Genomic DNA, 25,040 nt, shown 5'->3' on the forward strand with positions numbered 1-25,040 from the left:
AAGGAGCGAATGAATATCCAAGTGACATTTGCACACCGGGTGTGGCAGGTGTGAACCTCACCCACCATGCCTAATTAATCAATTAACTAAGCATTGGGGTTTTTTTAAGGTCAAAATATTCATATATCACAAATAGCTAGTTGAAAATATTAACTAACCCTTGACTTGGGTGATAGTGGCACAGATACAGTACTTGCTGAGTAAGCACATGGACGGGTCACAGAGCTCATATCCTCAGACCTCATGCAGAAGCTAGGCAAGCATGGGCAAGCATGTGGCCACCTCTATTCCCAGTCCTCAAGAGAGTCTCTGGAGCAAGCTGGCTAACCACACTAGCCAGTCCGTGAGCTGTGGATTCAATTGAGAGATCCTGCCTCAGCAAAAACATAGAAAACAATCCAGGAAGACATCTAATGTCACCTTCAAGTCTCCACATACATGTATACAAGTGAGCATGCACACATGCATGCATGTGGACACACGCACATGTACAAATACCACAAATACACACAAATGCTTTTAATACTCAAAGCAAATTTAGGACATATGGCAGATCTATGTAGAGAAAACGCTGCTAAGAGATGAAAATTGAATTTTATAATTTTATAATAAAACTCTACAGTGTGGCTAGAGATTCAACCAGCATTATTGGTGGATTATAGCACAGGTCACTAAGCTTAGAAGCACAGTGCTTAGAATAGTAACTGCTTAATGAATAGTTTTGGTCTCCTTCTTAGACATATGGAAGGGTTTTAATAATATTTGCATTATTTGATGATTAAATATAATGTATATTAATCCTAGTCAATCCTCACCCCCATCTCCTCCCAAATCCATCCTACCCATCCTAGTGATTACTCTGGTCATTGTCTCCTCCTTCTCTTCCTCCTCCATCTCTTCCTCCTCTTCCACTTCCTCCTTCTCTTCCTCCTCTTTCTTGTCTTCCTCTTCTTTCCTTCTCCTCTTCTTCCCTCTCTTCCTCCCCTTCTCTTTTTTCTAAACCCCATTAAGTCCAATTCGTGTTGCCCAACTGATCTTGAGAAGAGGACCTGTTCAGGACCGTGTGTGAGTCCACCACAGGTCACACTAAAGAAAACCAGCTCCCCCTCTCCCTGCAGTTTCAAGTGCCAACAGCTCCTCAGGTTGAGGTGGGATTTCATGCCCACTGCCACCCGTGCTAGGATTGTGTCTAGGCTTTGTTCGTGCTGTCCTAATCACTGTGAGTTCCTGTGCACAACTGCCCTTTGTGTGTGGAGAACCATTTCCTTGAACTTATCCATCATCTCCGACTCTCACGATCCTTCTGCCCGCTCTTGGGGAAGAACATGAAGAGCTGAGGAAGGGGTGTTAATACGTGTGTCTGATTTAAGGCTGAGCACTCCGTAGCCTACTCTCTGCACACTGACTGGTCATGGGCCCCTTTGTCCGTTGCCATTGGCTGTGAACAGAAGCTTCTCAGGAGAGGCCGAGAGGTCCGTGGGACTCAGGATACAGCAATAAGTCCTCAAGAGCCCATTTAATAGAACCACCGTGTTCAGTTTTCCCCTAGGATCTGTGGCCTCTCTAGTCACAAGCTCTTGGCCCCATGGATGGGTCCAGGCACCAGTTCCAATTTACATCCAACAGGCCTTAGATTGAACTGCAAAGTGGTTATGAATATCGATTCCAGTTTGGCTCAAGCATGAAACACCTAATGTGTAGCACAGGACATTACATAACAGTTGGAATTACCTGTTAAGCTTATCGTGAAGGATCCAATAGAAAGCAGTCAGAATGTAAAATTATATAAACAGTGAGACCCCCCCACATAGTTAATCACAGTGTCCTCACGCCTTCTCTCTGCCCTCATATGCCCTAACATGGACGAAGGGAAGGCCGGAAGGATCCCCGAAGACCTAATGACTCAGTACCGAGTAAAAAGATCCTCCAGAGAGTGACCAGCAGGAGAAGAAACAGAGAGGCAGGTAGTGGGGAGGGAATTTGTTTTAGAAAGAGTGGTGGGCAAAGGCTAGCTGATAGGATGAGGCCCAGGGGGGCAGACATGAGCTACAAGTTCGGAAGGTAAACATTTCATGTCACCTACAGCATCACAGAAAGAGTTTGTCTTCTTCAGGAAGGAAACCTGGCACAGAAAGGGTCATGAGGAACTGGGTCTTCAGCCACCTGGTGGAATGTCCCCAAAGTAGTTTTTAAGAGACCTTCCTTTGGCCTGTCCTCGGGTACAACCTGCTCACATATCCAGCACCAGTTCACAATTTGCTCTTTCTTCCCCCTTCTTTCCAAACTAGACCAGTTACTCTGAGCTAGTTTGCTCTCTGTGGAAGCAGGTTTCTATATTTGTCCGGGTGCTGGTTATCTTGTGTGTTAATGAGCTACGATTTAAATGGGGCTTTGGTTAGCCAACAAAAGCTGCCTTTGGATGGTTTTTGTCTTTCACTGCCAACCCTGTAAAGTTCATCTTCTTAGGTGGTCTTGTTTGCTTTGACTGACAGTATAATGCAGCTTAGAGTCCCTGAGCAGGGAGTCCCCACTGAGGGATTATCTGGATCAGATTGGCCTGTGAGCATGTCTCATGTCTCGGGAAGGGGAGTGTCTTGATTGTTAAGAGGGTCCAGTGTAGGTGGCACCATCCTTTAGAAAAGCAGTCCTGGGCTGTATAGAGTAAGCCAGAAAGCAGTATTCTTCAATGGTTTCTGCTTCAGCTTTCTTCCTTGATTTCCCCTGATGATAGACCATCAGCCATAAACTGTAAACTGAGACAAATCCTTTCTCTGCCTAAGTTGCTTTTCCCCCGTGGTGTTTGACACAGCAACAGAATGAAACTAGAAAGGGGGTGTTTCTCAGGGTCTCCCACAAAAGTCTAACCTGCTGATCTGCTGATGCTGGTCTAGCTATAGCTTCCAGTGGGAAGCTTGCTGTAGCCATTGTTCCCAGAAGCCCTGCCACTGCCTCCTAACAGGCATTACCAACTTCTCAGAAAGCCACTAATCAATCCCTGGGGGCATTCAAGAAACCAACCTTCTGGCACTGAACATTTTTCCTTCTACCATCAGGTAACACACACCAAAGTGGGTTTAGCTAAAAGAGCATCACCACTGATTCCAGTGACCATCACGCAAAGAAACCATTGCAGAACATGGATGCAGGTTTCTATATTTGTCCGGGTGCAGTGGCTCAGACCTAACCCAGCACTGGGGAGGCTGAGGCAGGAGGATACTGAGTTTGAGAGTATCCCGGACTACAGAGTGAGCCTGTGTATGAGAGAGAGGCAGGGAGGGAGAGAGTTAGGTGGGGGGAAGGAAAGGAAAGGGAAGGGAAGGGAAAATGAATATGAAAAATCTCAAAATTTGCAGGAGCATAGAAATTTTATTTTCTTAGCCAGGCATGGTGGTGCATGCCTGTAATCACATACAGCACTGGGAGGTCTGAGGTAAGAGGCTTGCTACAAGTTCAAGACCAGCCTTGGCTACATAGACTTTGGTTCAAATTTAAAAAAAAAAAAAAAAAAAAAAAAACTACTTCTGGATATGACAGGGCCACTATACTCGAACATAGCAGCCATGGCTGCTTACATAAGACAAGTACAAGTTCAAGCCAGTCAGAATTCCAGCACAAGGTCCTAACCATAGCTGAGAGCTGTTGGCACTGAGGACGTGAGAACCCATTTTCTTCAATGGTGCAGGCTCTCCTAGGTTGCCTACACTTCGACAAATGGCTTGATACCGTGTGTACATAGGCACACTAACTGGACCCAGTGGGCCATAAGGGAGAACATGGAGGACTTGAGGTTGGAGGGGAAGTCTGAGAAGAGTTGTATACACAGATATGTGGTGAGATTCTCAAAGAATAGAAACATAAAATAAAACATTGAAGAGAAAGAAAAGATTCCTGGTCTGTTACCACTCACTCCCTAACCCCACCAGGCAAAACCAACATGGCTCTGTCCCGACACATTGTATCTGTTCTGGATGGTCCCTTAAGATGGAACCTTACACTCTTAGATCTCTCTCATCCAGCTTGTCACTTTGCATGCTGTTTCTCAAGGACCTTGTCCAGAATGCAGACTCCCTTCTTTTGAAGGCTAAACAACATCCTGGACCAGAGGTTGTTCCCTCTGCCATTTGCTGATGAACATTTGGATTTAATTCACTCAGGGCCTATTATGGTTTGGATCTAAGATGTCCTCTGCCAGCATAGGTTTGAACACCTGCTTCCTACCTGATGGCACCACTCAGAGAGGTTGCAAGACCTTTGGGATAGGAGCTTTGGCATACAGAGATGGGACACTAGCTCTTTTGGTTGTGGTCCAGCCTCCACTTCCAGTGAGCTCTCTGTTTTCTGATCAACTAGGAGGTGACAAGCTGAGCTGCCACCGTTGGTAGAACCCCAGCCACCATGCCTTCCCTAGCATGATGGACTGTACCCTCTACGCCATGAGCCAAAATAAACCCTACCTCCTCCTGACAGGTGTCCACCATCACAGGGACCCACGAGGAACCAACACAATGCTCTAACAGATAATGCTGCTACAGACCTTCGAGCACAAGCCCTGTGTTAGCACATATTTCAGTCTCCTCAGGAATAAGTATCACTGTTGAGCTGTGTGGTACTTTAACCTGAGGATCTCAAAGACTGCTGGCAAAACAGCCCTATGACTTTATGTTCCCAGCTGTCCTTAGTGAGGCTCCAGTTTCTCTCAACAGTCTTTCCCACTGCCGGTCAAGGTGTCTTCCCAGGCTTCTGCTAATGACCCACAATCTTGAGCACCTCCTGATTTCCTTATTTTTATTAGCCATTTTTCTTCTTTGAAGAAATATCCAGATCTTCAGTTCACTTTTAATCTGGGTTATTTTTGTTGTTTAGTAACTAGCCCTCTTTATATATGCTGGTTTTAAGCATACATTGTTACCAAATGTATCACCACGCCCCCCCCCCCCACACACACACACCTCCATCTTGTAGGAGATCTGGTATTTCTTCTCTCTCCTTGTGCTTGGAGGTCTGGTTAATCACTGAGAAGTTTTAGGGAAAGTGTTCCTCTTATTGTTTTGTTTATATGCTTCCTCCCTCCCTCCTTCTTTCCCTTACTTCCGCCCTCCTTCCTTCCTTCCCTCCTTCCTCCCTTGGTTCTAACAGGAACACTACACTGTGGACAGACTAAGACAGACATCATATCACTTGAGGCTTTGAACACAACGCTGGACTCTGGATCCCAGCTCAGGCCCCCGCCCTAGCTTGCCTAAGCCTGGATTTCCTCACCCACATACTGGCTATGTTGATGCCAACCTTTCTGTGTGTGTCCAGTATCAAGTGAGACAGAGCCCAGCTCCTTACTTCTCCTGATCACAGCCTCAGAACAGACCCATGCTACAGGTGCTTTTCCTATCTGGTGAGGAAGGAAACTCACTGTGCTTACATGATCTTCCTCTGTTTTGAACTCAGCCGCTACCATCTCAGAGATCCATATAACTCATGTCTAACATCATCATTAAGTGGGGCTTAGTATAATTCACTTACACATACACAAACGCCAACTCTGTGATATTGGATGGGGAGAGTCTGCATTCCAGAGAGCACTGATGATAACTCAGGCTTAAGAAGGAAAGATCAAGCAACCTGTGAATCCCTCCCTGGTGCCTGGCTCTGCCTTAATTCCTTCACAGCCCAGCCTTATTTTCTTCTGAGAAATTCTTATACTGGAAATGTCTGCCTTTTTATTGTGGCAATTTGCAATTTGCTCTTGGTTACTTCCCCCTTCTACCCAGGCTTGTCTTGAACTCCTGAAATTAGGAAATCTTCCTGCCTCAGTCCCCAGAAAGGCGGGGACTACAGGCACATGTCAATGTACCCTGCTACCATTTTCAATATGGTATCTTAGTAATAATGTATGGTTCAACCCTTAGGAGGCAGAGACATCATCTGCCTTATCCATCCCTAACTAGTGTCCCCAGCACCTACTACACTGATTAGTAAATGGCTGTGGTTTGCTAAGTTTTGAATGAATGAAGAGAGAACATGGCTTGTAATGTCTTCGTGGTCTGGGGAATGTCCCAGTAGACCAGCAGCCTGTCTTCCTTCTGGTGGTTGGAAGTAGAAAACAGTTGCTACTGGTTGAATGCCACTGGCAGAAAAGACACCAAGAGCTTTCAGGGAATATACTGAAAATTCCATGAAGTGAACACACATTTGAAGAATGCACATAGAAGTTAGATAGCTTACTCAGAATTCTGAGTAAAGCTCTGGGGTGTGGCTCAGATGTAGAGCATTTGCTTTCTTGTGATTCAGGAATCTAGTCTGACCCCAGAGTCTGCAATAACAAAACATAATGGTTTCTCAAGTGCGGTGGCATACTTCTGTAAGCCCAGCACTGGGGTGGTGGAGGCTAAGGGAGTAGGAGCTCATGGTAATCCTGGTCTACAAAGCAAGTCCAAGGCCAATCTGAGATGCAGATTGAAACCCTGTATCAAAAACAAAAATTAAAAACCGAGAGAGGGGTCTAGAGAGACAGTTAGGAATGCTTGGCAGCTCTTACAGAGGATCCAAATTCCATTTCCAGTCCTCACATCAGGTGGCCTCCAACAGCCTGTAACTCCAGTTCCCAGGAATCTGACATCTTCTGGTCTCAGAACGCACCTGTGCACGTGTGGTGCACATAAACTCATGCAGGTACACATACGATAGATATAGATATAGATATAGATATAGATATAGATATAGATATAGATAGATAGATAGATAGATAGATAGATAGATACATACATACATACATACATACATACATACATGGATGGATGGATGGATGATCCTTTAAAATGACCCAGAATCCAAGGGCTTGGGATACTGTTCCATAGCAGAACACTTTCACAGACTGCACAATAACCATCCCATCCTCAAAAGACGACAATATTTGGGCAGCAGATAGAGCCTGGGAAGGCTAGCTCGGTCCCTTCTGTTTGGCCTCCAAGTCAATGAGTGGTGCTTTATAGCTGTAGACTCTACACAGTCTCTAGCTTTTGGTCTCAGAATCTCCAGTTCCCAAATCACTAACGGGGCTGGGTGGTTCAGTGGTAAAGCATTCACCACATGTGTATGAGGTCCTGAGTTCAATTCCCACCCAATAAATACATAAATAAATAATAAACAAGCAAACAGACCCACAGCAGAGACAAATGGCTCCCATCTTTGAGAAACCCAGCATGCAAATGAAGCCCTGTTCATAGGACTCTCATGCACGGTCACACAGAGCAGACAGTCTGACCCTCCAGTGCCCACCTCCTCCTCCTTTCTCCTTCCCTCCATCTTCTTCCCCCATCCTTGATTCTCATGACCAGAGCCCGTTCTTCAGGTCTCCTTCTGCCTGGCTATTTCCTCAGACAGCCCCATCTTAACATAGGATCTCTGTGCTTTTGAGCTCACAGTTGCTGAGATTCCCAGTCCTGGGACTTCCCTGCACAGAGCTGAGCCAATCAATACAGTATCACAGAAGTGAGAGAGATTCTGGGGCACTGCACCTCCCAGCAGACAGTAGATAGAGAGGGAGAGACATTGACTTGGTGGTAGTATAGCCACTGGCAAGATGCCTATTACCCCATAAGCAAACCATCATCCATGTTCCTGTGAACAATCTGACGAAACTCAGTAGGTCACATACACACACACACACACACACACACACACACACACACAAACACACACACATGCATGCACACTCACAAATGCACACACATGCATGCATGCATACCAGTATACATGCACATGCACATATACATGCACACATATGCTCACATGCACATGCCCACATGCACGCACTCTCACAAATGCACATGCACACACATGCACAAATGCAAGTGCACACACATTCACACACACTCATGTGCATGCATGCACTCTCACAAATGCACACACATGAACATACACATGCATGCATGCATACAAGTGTACATGCACATGCACACCCATGCACACATATTCTTGCATGCACATGCACACATGCATCCACACCCACAAATGTAAATGTACACACATGCATGCACACAAGTGCACACACACATGCTCACACACATGCATGCACACTCACAAATGCACACACACACATAAATGCACATGTACACAACAGGAAAGCAGAATCAAAGGGAGGTTAGTTAGTAAGAGACATTTACAATTAGCAGAAGTGTAAGGGAGACAAAGTATAACAGGGAAAATGAATACTATTGGAAGGCATCATGAGTATTATAAAAACATCAGAGTTAAGTCCATAATTATATATAATTAGTATATATTTAAAATGTGAGTTCCAAGCTAGGACTGGTGGCATAGGCTTCTTACCTCAGCTACTCCAGGGGTTGACACAAGAAGTTCAAAGCCAGCCCGGACAAGCTAGTGAGACCGTGTCTCACAGTGGAAAATGAACAACAAAAAGCTGTGAGGATAGATACGGCTCAGCAGGAGCATCTGCCTGGCACAAAGCCCTGGGTTCGAATCCTCACCCTCATGCTCACAGACTTAGTGTTATCAGATAGAGTTTTCCAGAAAAGCTACTGCACTGTAACACTGGGAATGATAAGGGGGAACCTGGACCGAAGGAAAGCGGAACATAGAAAGTGTGTTTGGAGGGGCTGGAGAGATGGCTCAGCAGTCAAGAGCACGTGCTGCTCTTATGGGGGGTGTGGCTTTGGTTCTCAGCATCCGAATCATGGCTCATGGCCATGTACAGTCATGTACAGTCATGTGCAGTCATGTACAGCCATGTACAGCCATGTGCAGCCATGTACAGCCATGTGCAGTCATGTGCAGTCATGTGCAGTCATGTGCAGTCATGAACAGTCATGTACAGTCATGTACAGCCATGTACAGTCATGTGCAGTCATGTACAGCCATGAACAGCCATGAACAGCCATGAACAGTCATGAACAGTCATGTACAGCCATGAACAGTCATGTGCAGTCATGTGCAGTCATGTGCAGTCATGTGCAGTCATGTACAGCCATGTACAGCCATGAACAGTCATGGACAGTCATGGACAGTCATGTACAGCCATGGACAGTCATGTACAGTCATGGACAGTCATGGACAGTCATGTACAGCCATGGACAGTCATGTGCAGTCATGTACAGTCATGAATAGTCATGAACAGTCATGTACAGTCATGAACAGTCATGTACAGCCATGGACAGTCATGTACAGTCATGTACAGTCATGTACAGCCATGAACAGTAACTGCCAGTTCATGGGGATCGGGTGCCCCCTTTGAGCACCAGATATGTAAGTGGTACACGGACCTACATGCATGTGCTACAGGGATGGCTCAGTGGGTAAGTGCTTGCCAGGCAGACGTGAGGACCTGAATTCAGATTCCAAGGATCACATACAGCTGGACGCAGAAGCACACTTCTCTGTGCTATCCCAGAATTCCCACAGCACGAGACAGAGACAGTAGAATCCCAGGAAGCTGGCATGCCAGCTGCCGACTTAGACAGCAGTCAACAAGAAACCCTGTCTCAAAGACATGATGGTGGGTAAGAACCAGCATCCTCGGGATTCCACATACACATCTCAGTATGTGCTTGCCTGCTTATGCTCACACACACACACACACACACACACACACACAATACATACAGCTTTCTTTTCATTTCTCATTAATGTATTCATTTATTCACTTTACATCTGGTCACAGCCCTCTCCCCCTCCCCTACTGCCCCTCTCCCTCTCCCCTTCCCTCCTCTTTCCTCTCCCCATTCCTCTTCCTCTCCCCCTCCCTTACTGCCCCTTCCCCTTTCCCCTCCCTTCACTGTCTCTTCCCCCTCTCTCCCCATTGCCCCTCCCCCCACTACTCCTCCCTCCTCTTCTTCCTCCTCTTACTACCTCCACCCCTTCTCATGTGCATCTGTTTTCATCTTTGTCAACTAGTGCAATAATGCCAGAGAAGTCTAAAGCCAGTCCGCTATTCCAGAGACACTGTCCCGAGTGTCTCGCATGAACTGGCTCACTAAAGCCAGAATCACCAGGCAGCTAAAGTACAAATGGCCTCTTCATGTCTTTCCATCATTCTGTGTTGGGGGGGGGAGGGGGAATAGAGGGTGAATATAGAAATTTCACAGACGTGGAGGACCAAGAACATGGACAAACTGTCAACATGGTAGGATTAGGGGCACAGCCTAGAAGGCCCTGCTCCCTCTTTCCTTGGCCAGAGGACAACACTGTCTTAAGTTAGCATCAAGTCAGGTATGTGTGTTGGTTCCCCTTAGGAGCTGGCAGGTAGGCTGCGCTGGCTGGGGTGAAGGCTTAGTCAATGAAGTGTCTTCTGCTTGAGCTTGAAGCCCCCACCACAAGTCATGTTACCCGCGTCTCTCAGCCCTGGCTTTCTGATGTGTGCGGTAGGTTAAAAGTTGTTTTGTTTTTGACCCACACAAAGCACCTCCCATGGCCGCTAGCATAGTACCAAGCACACGCAGGTTTTATAGCAACGTGGTTATTATTGTGAATGTGCCTCCACCTCTCTCCCAACACTTCAGCCATATTGGGTCTCCCAGGCAGCCTCTGACAGCTCGTCCCCACCTCTGCCCTGGTTATCCTCGAAGGCAGGGCCCCTCCCCCCTCCTGCTCCCTACATGCCGGGGTTCCTTCTGCATCCCTGCTTTTCCATCCATCTCTCCTGAATTAATAATATCCCCTAATCCTCTCGCTTACCAGCATGCTTATTTATTTATTCTCTAGCCCCACCAGAACGTAAGCTGCGCGAGGGCTGGAGCAGTGGGGGTCACGTTTAGCTAAAAGTTAATTAATTAATGCCCATCAGAGACAGTGGCTGTCAATCTGACACTCCACAAAATGACTTCAGAAGCTTCCAAAAAACGCATAGTGGGACATCTGAGGGTGATGGCACATGCCTGTCATCCCAGCACTGTGGTGGCGGGAGACAGTGTGGTGCCAGGGAAATGTTAATGGTGCCCCTCCCCCAAAAAGCAGACAGGTAGTAAATACTAAAAATGAGTGACTGTTTCCAGCATGTCACCGCTCCACGTACCCCCCGGGACTCTCTGACCCGGGCAGTCTGCGAGCCGTTCCAGTGTGGAACCTCGCCACACTGCTCCCTGTCGTTAGTTCCAGCATTGGAGGGCCATATAGAACTAACATATAGTTATCTCTGGTTAGTATCTCTCCCAGCTGCCTCTCTGCTGGCCGAAAACTCTGCCCAAACTCCAACCATCCCGGCAAATTCAAAGTTCTAAAAGGGTGTAATTTATCAATGGCTTTCTCTCAGATTTAACTCAGTAAAATTTACACTCCACAAAACGTCCACACCGCAAATTCAGAGCCAAAAGATATGATATAATTTGCCCACCTAGACAAGTCAAATCATCCTGTACAATTCCATCCCTTTTAAGATATTTGTGACAACCTGTATTTATGCAGAGACTCAAAAAGATCTTCTATGTCTTCCCCCATGTTGCCTCTTCTCCTTTCCCTTGTTTCTCCTTTATTCCTCTTTCTAAAACTTTGTTCCTGCCTACCCTTCCTTCTTGTCCAATGAACAGGCCTTGTTTTATCTTGTGCCTGCCTTCTTTTGACTCTGACCACAGACAGGAGCCGATCTGAAGTAAATAATAACATATTTTTATTTTAGCTAGCTTGACCATCCTCCTGCTGTCATGCAGGATGTTTTTTGAGGGGGTGGGGAAGCCCTGAATATCTATCAGGGCAAAGCTTTATAGTAAGCAGCAAGTGGGGTAGGGGGTTAAGTGTGCAAGCATCTAATTGGGAAGCCTTTAACATAACATCAGAAACTTATTTTCTGCTTCCCTCTTCATTGGTGGTTGTTAGGCAGGGGCTGGGCTTGCAACCTGGGGATGCAGATCTGTTGGGGGAATAACCTGAAGACTCTAGTCTTATTGGGGATTGGCTTAGACACGTGAGCTAGGCTCAGGTTTTGTTGGGGGCCAAGTTGGAAACTAGTGCTAGTACCAGCCTGTTAGTTTACCTGAGTTCAAACTTAGATCGGGTTCTCTAAAATGGAGTCTTAATTTAAAAGATTTGGCCTCTTAGCAGAAAGATCACAAGTTCAAGGTTAGCCTGGATTCTGTCTCAAGAAAGCAAGCAAAATTCCTTAGATCCCCCCAAACATCCCAATTTAAATCATCTTAAAGACTTGCACATAGGAGCATCTTAAAGCACACTACAATTCTAAGGATCAGCCAATGTTAGAAATGACCAATAATTGGATGATACACAAAACAGCTTCGGAGAGCTTCACTTTTGGTTCCTATGGCAACAATCACATAGAAGATGCTGTTCTATTCAGGTACCACAGGGGTTGTAGCAAGAGTTGTTCTATGAGGAGCAGAGGAAAAGGACCTTCATGTTTCATATTTTCCCGGCTTAGAAAAGTATGATAGATGTGCCATTCAAAAAAAAAAAAAGTCAGGAATTCCTAGACACTTGATCCACTAACACAGAGATGCAGCTAACAAGACTGATGGCATTGTTCTGGTTCTCCTGAGATGGTCCCAGCGACAGAGTTGCCATTGCAGGACATAATGGGCTCACTGTTCTCTGCTGCAGTCTTCTCGGGGCTCAGCATAGACATGGTCCTCTCCACTCTGATTCCTGACCAGCTTTCCTTCCCTGGATATGAGGGTCATGTCTACCCATGGAAGGCAGGTATGAAGAGGCTCAGACTGACTATATGCAGTAACCACGAAGTCATGAGGTTAGCACAGGAAAGATGTCTTGGCCTGTACTTCTGTAGAAGGACATGTGCTGTTTACAAGTTCACATGCATTTGGTGACAACTATGTTAGCCTGTAGTGTCCCAGAGAAAAGGAAAAGGCAGGAGGGTGTCCGGGTCGCCTTACAAAGCGTGCTACGAAAGCACATTCATTCTGTACTCTGGTGATGGTACATTGGTCACCCAGAGGGAAATAAAACACTGGGGGACACTAAAGGCTTGTCTTTTAACATGTTTTTTAAAGGACGAGACCCGAGTGACTGCTTAGCTACACTCTTCAGGCTTCGGGCGCAGGTGGAGGGAATTTGTGAAATGAGGAAATCTGTAGCTTAGAGGGAAGCCCCATGCCATGCCCAGGTTCCACAAGTCTCAGTGTAGAAACAATGGTCAGGGAGGCGAAGAGGAGGATCTCTAGCCAACTAGCCTGACTACTTAATTAGCTCTAGACCAGTGAGAGACCCTGTCTTAGTAAAAATATCGATACCTGAGGAACAATGTTTGAGGTTGTGTTCTAGCCACATGTGCATGTGTGATCAACCCTTTATACACATATGCACCCAAAATAAATACATACATACATACATACATGAATGAATAAAATACCAGATAGCTAGGCATGGTGGTAGATGCCTTTAATCTCAGCCCTCAGAAGACAGACAGGAGGATCGGGAGTTCAAGGGCAGCCTAGGTATCACATGAAGCCCTTGTAATAAGTAAGTTTTCATCAAGAATTCACTGGTAACACAACACTGAGGGGGAGGGGGGAGTCTGTCGCTACAACTCAGTCTCTTGAATTATGATGGAAACAGAACACAGAGCTATGACAGAGATAGAAAAATCAGCTTGGAAGGCTGTCTACCCAATAGCGGGCAGAAGCCAGGAAGTTACATACACACATACATGCACAGAGAGAGAGAGAGAGAAAGAGAGAAACAAACAGACAGACAGAGGGAGAGAGAGACAGAGACAGAGAAAGAAGCAAATAAACTGTATAAGAATGCCTTAACCTTGTGCCTCAAAATTCTTCCCATCAGCAAAACCATAGTGGTAAACTCCTCACCTCAAGGAGCTGAAAATAAATGAGACAGCCCTTGAGAAGAGTTTGACACCGTGTCGCACTAAGGAAGGCTCCAGAAATTGTAGTTCCCATTTTGTCCTGGGATGAGTGAGAAGCTGTGCAGCCGGCTTCCCACCCACTATAACAAAATGCCTCCAGCCCACTTACAGAGGAAAAGGGTTGGTTTGCTCATAGAGGTTTCTGAGCTTGGTCTGTCTGTCCTGTGGCTTTTGAGTTGAGAAGAGGCAACTATATCATAACAGGAACACAGATTGAGGAAGTGACTCCCCTCACTGAAGCTTGGAGAAAAAAAAATGGTGGGCTGGGGTGGGGGGAGCAAGAAACAGAGAGAGAGAGAGAGAGAGAGAGAGAGAGAGAGAGAGAGAGAGAGAGAGAAGAATGCCCTGAGTCCCTTCCCTCCCAGCCCCACCACCAAGCCTGAAGCACATGGCCTGTTGGGAAACATCCCAGAACTATAGCAGAAGCCAAGCATTTAGAAAAGGGGCAGGGGGGTGAGAAAGAAAAAGCAGAAGAGAAGAAATAGGAGAAAGAGAAGAGGGGGGGGAACAGAGAGGGAAAGGGTTCAATTGGGTTTACTTAGAAAGAAATGCCAGCAAGTCTAAGTTCAAAAGGTTCAACTAGCCAAATGAAAAGCAGGAGACTAGTGTCTAGAAGAAATACCAATGGCATGTCTGCTAAATCTACCAGGATTCTCAGCAGTCTGTTCATAGTAAGAACAAAACATCTCTTCTTTCAGCTATGTTGTGCTCCCTCTGCAGCCTGTGCTGTGCTCCCTCTGTGGCCTGTGCTGTGCTCCCTCTGTAGACTGTGCTGTGCTCCCTCTGTAGACTGTGCTGTGCTCCCTCTGAGGTCTGTGCTATGCTCCCTCTGCAGACTGTGCTCCCTCTGCAGACTGTGCTCCCTCTGCAGACTGTGTTGTGCTCCCTCTGCAGACTGTGCTGTGCTCCCTCTGCAGACTGTGTTGTACTCCCTCTGCAGACTGTGCTGTGCTCCCTCTGCAGACTGTGCTGTGCTCCCTCTGAGGTCTGTGCTGTGCTCCCTCTGAGGTCTGTGCTGTGCTCCCTCTGAGGTCTGTGCTGTGCTCCCTCTGCAGACTGTGTTGTGCTCCCTCTGTAGACTGTGCTGTGCTCCCTCTGTAGACTGTGCTGTGCTCCTTCTGCAGACTGTGCTGTGCTCCCTCTGCAGACTGTGCTGTGCCACCAACCTTGCCAGAGGGAGGATAAAGCTGTCTTTACGAAGATTCTAAGAAATGTGCGAGGCATTCACATGTGAAGGGCCAGGATTAGACATGCAGACTTACTACTCTGGCTTTATCTCGGTGTGCAAATTTCTTTCTCCCAACATCAATCTAAGTGTGCTTAGTCATTGTGGAAGCTGGAGGAGAGTCAGGATTATTTCCACAGGATTTGTGGGTGAAGCATCTAAAAGACATATCAAGCTACTTAACACTGAGAAATAAGATTAAGTGACATTTTGTGTTCTTTTGTTCCTGTAGTGTTCAAGTGATTGGCATGTATCCAAGTTGCATTTATGATTTTTAAAAGAATAAAATGATATAAACTGTGCTAATGAGGTCACTCAGAAGCAGGTAAAAAAGCATTTGTCGCCAAGCCTGATGACCCAAGTTCAATCCGCAAGTTCCCTGTACTGAGGAAAGAACCTGCTCCAACAAGATCACAAGCATCTTAGTTATCTGAAGCCATGCAGGATCCTTTCTTGTCCCTTCATACCAGTTGGCACCGATCACATTCTGAGCTCTTCGGAAGAAAAAGGTTTATAAACTGTCCAGTTTTCTCTAAAATCCATTTTCACAACTTTGATCTGTCTCATCTACCAAGAGCCCCCCAAGGATGACATTTTAACTGAAAGAAAAACTCACCATAGCCAGAGTGGAGAGCACTTGTCCCAAGTGTCTGAGCCCCTGAGCTGCACCCCAGCACTGGACAGGGCCCAAGGATTCCTGTCACCATTGCCAGCTCCCTCATTAAAGTGTCCAGCACTTGGTCCCCCTTGCTGTCTGAGGAGGCTGGGGAAGCTTGGAAGGTGAGGGTCCAGCTGACAGAAGTAGGTCATTTAGAGATGGGCCACGGAGGGCTGCTCTGCCTTTGGTTCTGAGTCCTTTCTCTCTGTTTCTGAGTCTTGCCATAATGTGAACAAGCCAACCATCCCCATTTTCCTGCTACCTCAGACAGACAGTAAACTTCTCCTTTTTTTAAGCTGTTTCTATCAGGTACTTTGACCGCCCTATGAGCAATGTAACTCTTGCATCGAGTCTTAAGCGGAGCCCCACCACCACCATAGCAGAAGTCCCTTAGTCTGGAATCTTGAAACTCGTATAGTCTTCTGCCCTGATCCCGCCCCAATATCTTTAAGTTTACCCAGCAGACTTAGCAGGGAGAGCCCTTCTCCAAGAGGCACAAGAGGAAACAAAGTGAGAGTTGGGAATCCTATATACAGAGAAGAGAATCCTCCCTGGAACTGAAAGGAGGTTTTCTCAACTGTTTCAAGTCAGCAGCAGCCTCCTTTGGAATCTCTCTTATGAATTTTGGAGAGAGGGTGGTACCCAAGGAAGAGGGTCACTTGCAGGATGCTGGGCTGGCTGAAGGTGAGAAGGATATATCCATAGCTTGTACTCAAAACCCTTAGCCGGGTGGTCATTGTGGCTTTGCTGACCTGCCCCAAACAAGCCAAAAAGCCCAGAGCCTCCCATCTCTCCCGAGCCCCCATCTCTCCCCTGATTCCCCCGTCTCTTCCCTAACGATACATATGCCTTTCAGTGTGGCCCAGACTGGTTTTCCTCACTACGTATTTGCTCACTGCTGTTGGAGAACAGAAGACCTTCTTGTCTAGACAGTCAAGAGTTAATCCTGCTTGAGGGTCTCATTTTTTTCTCTTCTCACTCAAGTCACCGCAACGGCTGATGTTTAAGTTGTTTTCCAAGGACACACAAAGGAATGAGAATTTGTCTGTCAGGGGTGGGTGGTCTGAATCTTCCCAAACTCTAAGCTAGATCACAAGGTCCAAGTTCGGAGTCTTAATGTTCCTTGCAGTGACTTTGACTGTGAAGAATCTAAAACACCTGTCTGAACTTGGGTCCTCATGATCACGGAGATGGGCAGAGGTAGAGGCACCCTTGTCACACCCAAAGACCTCACTGTTGCAATACCAGAGGAGGTGCGGGTAGCAGCCAATCCACAGGAAAAGAAGTGCCACTTTATGCGTTAATTCCTTGAACCCTCTGTGTGAAGCTGCTGCCTCTGCCATCTCCAATCCTTGGACAGGGACAGTGGGCCTTGGGAAGGTTGGTTCCTTCTGTACCTATCACAGCTGCTTAAATAGAACCTGACCTCCAAGATGAGATAGATCTCATGCTTTCCCAAATAGCCCTGGTGAGCCTGGAGCTGGCTGGAGCCAAGGATTAGCCTCTCTGCCTCTACTGCCCCCATCTTAGGTGGTTCTGGGGGAACCAAAAGAGACTTGACTCAATAATAACCTTTAGCATGCCCGAGAAGCCAAGCTGTGCATGATACAGAAAAGGACCCAGAACGCTGGGGAATTAAGGAAGGAGAAACAAGGCTCCTCGCATTTCTCTATGCTGCAACATTTTAACAGTCTGAGAAGCTACATCTAGGGGTACCAGTTAAAAGAAGGTCTTGGCTTAGGCATAGAGATGAATAATGGAGCCAAAGTTCTTAGTGTGGGAATGACTGGGTGCTTTCTGTAAATAACCAAACAGCAGACAGCCTGGGCTTGACAAACACTATCACCTTTGCTCTGTGTCCCTAAAAAGGTCACTGTAGCACAAAAGCAGCCACAAGCAAACAAATGAAATTTGTCTCTGATCCGAAACCAGGTGGCAAGCTGGCTAAGCTGTGGCCGACTTTGCAATGACTGCCCTAATGGTTGACACCGCCATGTCCTTTTGTTCTGCAGATATGTATCTGCAGGGTTAGAGATGTATGAACTGTCTTCCGCTTGACAAGAGTGGCTGTGGGAACTGGGACGCTGGGCTGAATGAGACAAACATCAGCACCCCTATTGTCTCTCTAAGGGTGGCAGAGCCAAAAGCAGCCCTGGGGTGGAGGTGGGGGTAAGAAGGAAACTCAGAAGCCTTGGACTGAGGGAAGGCTTCCTGGGGAGAGATGACAGCCATGTTTTCTCCATAGCCTGACACCGAGATGAAGAGACGCCAATGGCTCCTTAAGAGTTGTTCTATTGGGGCTGGAGAGATGGCTCAGTGGTTAGAGCACTGGCTGCTCTTCCAGAGGTCCTGAGTTCAGTTCCCAGCAACCACATGGTGACTCACAACCATCTGTAATGGGATCTGGCGCCCTCTTCTGGTGCGTCTGAAGACAGCTACAGTGTGCTCACATACATAAAATGAATAAATCTGGGAGGTGGAGGAGAGCTGTTCTATAAAGACAGCCTTTCCTTATGGGTTGCCTGTGGTCACCGGTTCTTCCTTTGTGTCCCCCAGTCTCTGAACAGCTACAATGATGGGGACTATGAAGGAGCCAGGAGGCTGGGGAGGAATGCCAAGTGGGTAGCCATCGCCTCTATCACCATTGGCCTGGTCATCATCGGCGTTTCCTGTGCGGTTCACTTCACCAGGGAGTAAGTAGGCGCTCCAAACCCCTCCTGCTGTTAAGAGCTTTTCCAGAATGTCCATGGGGATTCACTAAGATAGGTTAAGATAGGCTTCGAGAATTAAAAAACAAAGGAAGGAAGGAAGGAAGGAAGGAAGAGAAAGAAAGAAAGAAAGAAAGAAAGAAAGAAAGAAAGAAAGAAAGAATGAAAGAAAGAGGAAAAGAAAAAAGAAAGAAAGGAAAGCAGGGTCCTCATGTTTTCTTCTTACTCAGACCATGTGAGACATATTCAAGTCTCTCTTCCACACGGGCCTTCCGAGACCCAGATTATCAATATCTCAGTTATATTACAGAAGTTCTATCTAGAGAGGAAGAGATGGGTTCAGCTTGACATGACTGTACCCATCTTGAGTCATGACAGACATGTTTATCCGCAGAATGACCTTAGTCAGTTTTTTCTGCTTAGTTTCCCCTTAAAGTACGCGTACACAAAACCGTTAAAGTAGAATATGGGCGCTGACAATCAGACCCGGGCTCGAGGGGTACACCTGACCCTTCAGCACCATCTGAAGAACTAGGGAATTCCCAACAAGGATGGAGTTACCTTCCCCTTTGTTCTGACCCAAGCCGTAGGGATCCAACTGTTCTTGTGCTGCCTGGAATTAAGGTTTCATCAGCAAATCCCCCAGGAAAGTGTACCGGGAAGTCCTTGATCTGGCACATCAGAGTCTGTCCTCACACACTGGGACTGGTTTGCTCTGGCACGGTAGTAAATATTCTGGGCCTCACAGGACACGTGGCCTCTCTCACCACCTCTGTCACAAATATCAAGCTCCACCATGGGAACACAGCTGCAGCCATGGAGGGCATGGGGACAATCTCAGTGGCCGTGCCCTGGTAAAACCTTATTTACAGAAATAGGTACTTTTCTCTGTGGGCTATGACTCCCCAACCTTTATTTCTAGAACCGGAAGTGTTGTATCTAGAACAGGAAGTGATGTCAGGCTAAGACAGGAAGTGGAGATCAGAGAACCAATAGGATTCCCCACTGCCTGAGCAAATCCCACTTAAGCTCACAATTAGATGACAGAAACCTGTCACACGGCCCTACCTGACTGTCAGAGGGTAAGAGACATGAAGGTATGCATGGAACATCTAGGATTATTCTAATATCCGCCTCATGACATATCTGCAAAATTATGTCCTCATTGCATTCTTAGTTCAAGGGCAGAAGAACCAGGTGTCTGGGCTCACTCATGAGGACAGTGATGTTTCTCTCTGGATTTGGACAATGCTACTTTCTGACAATTTGGACAAAGGGAAGGATACAGGGTACATAGCCCAGGCCCAGAAATGAGAAGCCTAAACTCATAGTCCTAAATCCCATAGATCTTCCTGGACAACCAACGCTTCTTTCATCTTGGCCCAAAGCACTCTGCCCCAGAGACTGAGAACACCAACCTTTTCTTGGTCGGGGAGGGAGGAGGTCAGCTCCTTAATCTGGGTAGATCAGCCACAGCCCAGCCTCGGCAACTGAGAGGACTGAGAGGACAGCAATGTCACAGGAAATCAGCTTCCCGTGGGATAAACCAGATCCATGAGCGATGAGGACCAGGTGGACAAGGGAGCCTATGTTCTGACAGAAAGTGTCCCAAGGGGGAAACAGATGACAGCATCCTAGGAAGGGAAAGGGGACACTGAAAGAGCAAAAGGAACTCAGAACTTGTGGAGATGACACTGGCGTCATCGAGTTCAATGAAATGTGATGATGTCAGTCTGGTGTGTGTGTGCACAAGTGTGTGTATGTGTGCATGAGTGTGCATGTGTGTGCATGTGTGTGCATGCATGAGGGTGTGTGTGTGTGTGTGCATGAGTGTGCATGTGTGTACATGCATGAGTATATTTGTGCAGACATGAAGGAGTGTGTGTGTGTATGCAGGAGTATATGTATGTGCATGCAGGAGTGTGTGTGTGTGTGTGTGTGTGTGTGTGTGTGTGTGTGTGTGTGTGTGTTTAAGGAACTGTGAAGCATTAGTAATAGAACAGGCTTGGTAACAGACTACCTGGGCCTAGGCTCTCATTTACCCCAAACCAATTATTTAACTTTCTCAGCCCTCGCTTTCCCCAGCTGGGGCACACAGTAAGTAGGTGACAGAGAACATGTACAGTTTGGTAACTGCTTCTTAATGCATTGGAAACTCAGACCCCTTACTGAAGTTATCACTCTTGCTGTAGGTGTGGCAGGAGGGGACCTGGGTTGTTAAGAGGCCCCTGAAGAGGGTTCAGGTCCATGTACCCATGAGCCAGGCTCAAAGGGCAGTGTTCCAAGGGAAGCAACAGCCAGTCTTGGTTTCATTTCTAAGGAAAACACAAACAGCCCACATCAGACTTAGGTGAGTTATAGTAACAGCAGCGTGAGGCTCACATGTCCCTGGCATGGATCCTGTCACACACCAGATGACACTCAGTGCTCTCACATGGCAAGCTTGCATAACCACTCCATACAACTCAAGAAGGAGGAGGCTGAGGCTCAGAGAGGCGAGGTAATGTGTCTAAACCTTTACAGACGGCTGGCAAAAAAGATAGAATTGAATTGCAGCTCTTCGTGCTGGGTTTGCATTTATGCATATGCGTTCGTGTGTGTGTGTGTGTGTGTGTGTGTGTGTGTGTGCTCGTGCGTGCACAAGTATGTATGTGTGCACATATGGAGGAGTGTGCATGCATGTGTGCAGGAGTGTGAGTGTGCATGCAGGAGTGTGTTTGTACATATGTGTGCATGCATGAGTATGTGTGTGCACACAGAGGGTGTGTGCGCATGTGTGCAGGAGTGTGAGTGTGCATGCAGGAGTGTGTGTGCATATGTGAGCATACATGAGTATGTGTGTGCATGCATGAGTGTGTGCATGTGTGCAGGAGTGTGTATGTGTGCACACAGAGGAGTGTGTGTGTACATATGTGTGCAGGAGTGTGTGTGCATGCATGAGTGTGTGTGCACACATAGAGGAGTGTGTGTGCACACATGGAGGAGTGTGTGTGCATGCATGTGTGTGTACATAAGAGTTCATGTGTATGCATGTATGAGTGTGTGCACATGTGGAGGAGTGTATGTGCATGTGTGCAGGAGTGTGTGTGTGTGTGTGTGTGTGTGTGTGTGTAGCTGGATTCACCTCTGCAGGTCACGTGGAAGTCAGGGGTTAATAATAGGATTGTCACCTCTCACCTTATTGCCTGAGATAGATTCTCACACTGAACCCAAACAGATGCCTCGGCCCCCACCCTGGGGTGACCAACTTGCACTTCCACACCTGCTCTTCTGCTAGTGCTGAAAGTGTGAAATTGTGCTTCCACAGCACTGAGCTGTGTCTCCCGAATCTGCACAGGGATCTCAACTACAACCTCATGCTACCTGTCTGTCAAGGTCTCCTTTTCTGGTATGCCCAGTGACAGGGATACACTGTCCCTGCTTTCTGGTCAACACTAGCATTTAATGGGGGTGACAGTACCGTGAGGTGTGTAATGAGTCAGGGCACAGATGTCAGGGTCAGGCAGGGAACAGTCACAACAGGTTGCAGGGAGCAACCATCCTTCCAGATGTTGATCCCAGTTTTAAAATGTATTTGAAACCTGATCTAGAAGTTGACAACTGTGCTGTCTAAACCTGAAATAAGGGTCAAAACCCAAGCAGAAAATAATAACCACACCTGCAGATTGGAGCCTGTCTACTCGGTGTTCTGAGGTAAGCATTTCACTTTCAAGCATAAGATTCTCAGGACTAGTGAGCCCGCTCCGTGGGGAAGCACACTTCCCGCTCTTAGCCAGGAACTGAGTTTGGGTCTAGGACCAACAAAAAATAGCTCACAATTGCCTGTAATGCCAGCTCCAGGGACATCTGATACACCCAGCATCCACTAGTACTTGCTATATAACACACATTTGTACAGGCACATGTGCACGTGCACTCAAATACACACACACACACACACACACACACACACTTTAAAAAGGGGGGTTGGTCCCTAACATATCACCCAAGTTTATTTTTTGGACCAAGAGACACAGAAGTCATGACATTAGGATGTCCTCTATTCATAATACAAATGTCTCCAGGTGTCACAAGATATTGGACCTGTGGTTGAAGCTTTCCTACTAAAAAAAATATAAACTATGAATTTGAGGCCACCTCTCCATTCTTTCTCCCTCGGGGTTGTGTTTCACAGTGGTTAGCGCATGGCTTTGGGCATCAGGTTTTAACCAGGATTCAAATCCTTGTTGGGACCTGGCCTGGTGACATCTACCTTTAAGCCCAACACCCGAAGTAAGCATGGCTCTGTGAGATCAAAGACAGCCTGTACTACATATCAAGTTCCTGAGCTGCATAGTGAGATCTTGTCTCAAAATAAAACCCAGAGCTAACACACAGACCATCTGAACTAGCTGTTACATTCTCAGACTCCTTTATCCCTATCTACAGAATAAGCTAGAAAATTGTCTTCCCGTCTATAAGGTCAGATCCCCTTTAGGTACATTTCTCTCCAGATTATCAAAGACAACAAAAGAGGGTCTCCAGGGGTAGGATCCCACGGAGAAACTCAAATGATTTATAGCCACTTCACAAGAGTGAAGGCCAGTCTAGGCTATGCCCTAAGACCCTGCCACAAATAAATTAATATTTTAATATTTTGTTTTTTGTGTATGAGAGAGATAGAAAGGAAGAAAAAGAGAGTGAGCTAGAAAGAGAGAAAACCCATAAAATTCAATTGTATCTTCCAGTAGGCTGAATAACAGTGCCAATTTCTCTATAATCCTTTGAAATAAAATATCCCAGCCCTACTTTGGAGGAATTGATTGCACTGTGGAACTATTAAAACACCAGTTCCCAAATTTTGGACTGCCTAAGATTCACCTGGGAAGGTTTAAAGATATTGTCATCCAATAAACATTTAGAGGATTCCCAACTGGATGAATCAGATACGAGCCTGGGAGTCTGCAACTTTTCAGCTCTGAACTCTCTCCCGGTTGGTGTTTAACAGAAGCCTCATGGCCCGGTGCTGGCATCCTTCTTCCTCCAAAATCCAAGGCACACTAAGGGCAGCCCTCAGCAGAGTGGTCAGTTTTCCTTTACATCAGCAAGCTCCCTGCCCTAGTTTGCTCTAAGGCAACACCAAGGAGGGAATAGGGTTACAGGCTAGCGTGTGCCCGCACAGCAGGCTCTGCTGTGACAACCTGGAAGTTGGGAAGGACCTCATGGAAGGACGGGGAAACCTGACTACAGGAGACATCAAGCCAGAGTGAGGTAAAAAGTCATGAATGTGGAAACTTTGAGTCTAATTCAGAATTCCCTCTAAAGAAAAGGAACGTTTTTTTCTTAACTGTATTTGTCTTTAAAAACAAAATCAAAAAACCAGGTGTGGTGACACACGCCTTTCATTCCAGCTCCCGGGAGGATCTCCGAGTTCAAGGCCAGCCTGGTCTCTAGGTAGACAGAGGCTCTATGACAATCAGGACTACATAGAGAGACCCTGTCTCAAAGCAAAATAGACAAACACAAACAAAGTAAGGAAGAGCTGGAGAGATGGCTCAGTGGTTAAGGGCACTGATTATTCATTCGAAGGACCTGGGTTCAGTTCCCAGCACCCACATCAGGTGGCTCACTACCATTTGTAACTACAGTCACAGGGGATCTGAAACCCTCTCCTGGTCTCCAAAGGCACAAAACATTCACATAAGACAAATATATATGTAATATATATATATATATATATATATATATGTATATAATAAATGTAAATAAGTAAATTACATATATGTAAAACAGCCATATTCAGAAAATAAATCTAACAAACTAGTAATAAATGGGTCAGAGGCTAAGAGCATTTGCTGCTCCCCAGAGGACTGAGTCCAGTTCCCACGCCCACATCAAACAGGCCTTCCATCACCTACATCTCCAGCTCTAGGAGACCCGGTGCCTTCCTCTGGAACTCACATGCAAGTCCACACACGTCCATACGTAAAAATAATAAAGTAAATACTTTTAAAAGAAATAAGACGGACGAACATGCAAAATGGTCTTCGTAGCTAGCATGGTGGTGTGCCTAAAACCCCAGCACAGACAAGTAGAGAAAGCAATAAGACAGAGTTCAAGGCTATCCTCGGCCACATAGCAAGTTCAGGATCAGCATGGGCTACGAGAGTTTCCACCTCCAAAAAAAAGTTAATATAGCTCAGTGTCAGCTTGGCATAAGGAAGAGCCAAGGTTTGGTCCCTGGCACTAAAAATATTACAGTGGTAGTAAAGTAGGTAGTCTTTATTCTCAGGAAATAATAATCAAGATGGAGAACAGAGCGCCAATGGCCGACGTCTCCATTGTTTTTCTTTAAATAAATATGATTCTTTAAATCATAATAGCCTCCAACCAAACTCACAAAAAGTTCTCACCGGGCTCTGCAGACTACCCAAGTAAGTGGCAGACTGCCGGAGGAGGGGTTTCGTGTCCCAAATTCAGAAGCTATGAAGAAAATGTGAATATTCAGCATCTGGTGCAGAACGGTGTCGTGCCAAATGTTTCTGGCCCAAACAGCATCAGAAACTTGAAGTCTTTCGAAGTCAGACTTCCCGGCCCTCAGATTTCCAGAAGAGCTGCACAAACGAA

The 25,040-nt window shown here is 46.5% G+C and overlaps 1 protein-coding gene across 1 annotated transcript in view; it reads left to right on the top strand.

Moving 5' to 3' along the window:
• The window catches only part of TMEM233 (transmembrane protein 233), a 43,750-nt gene that overhangs the window by 13,326 nt on the left and 5,384 nt on the right, over positions 1–25,040 (top strand). The window contains exon 2 of the mRNA XM_080940876.1: positions 18,283–18,419. Within this exon, the coding sequence (XP_080797002.1) occupies positions 18,283–18,419 (137 nt within the window). The remainder of the gene's footprint in view (positions 1–18,282; positions 18,420–25,040) is intronic.

This window comes from Micromys minutus (assembly GCF_963924665.1).
Source record: "Micromys minutus genome assembly, chromosome: 29".
Taxonomy (NCBI): domain Eukaryota; kingdom Metazoa; phylum Chordata; class Mammalia; order Rodentia; family Muridae; genus Micromys; species Micromys minutus.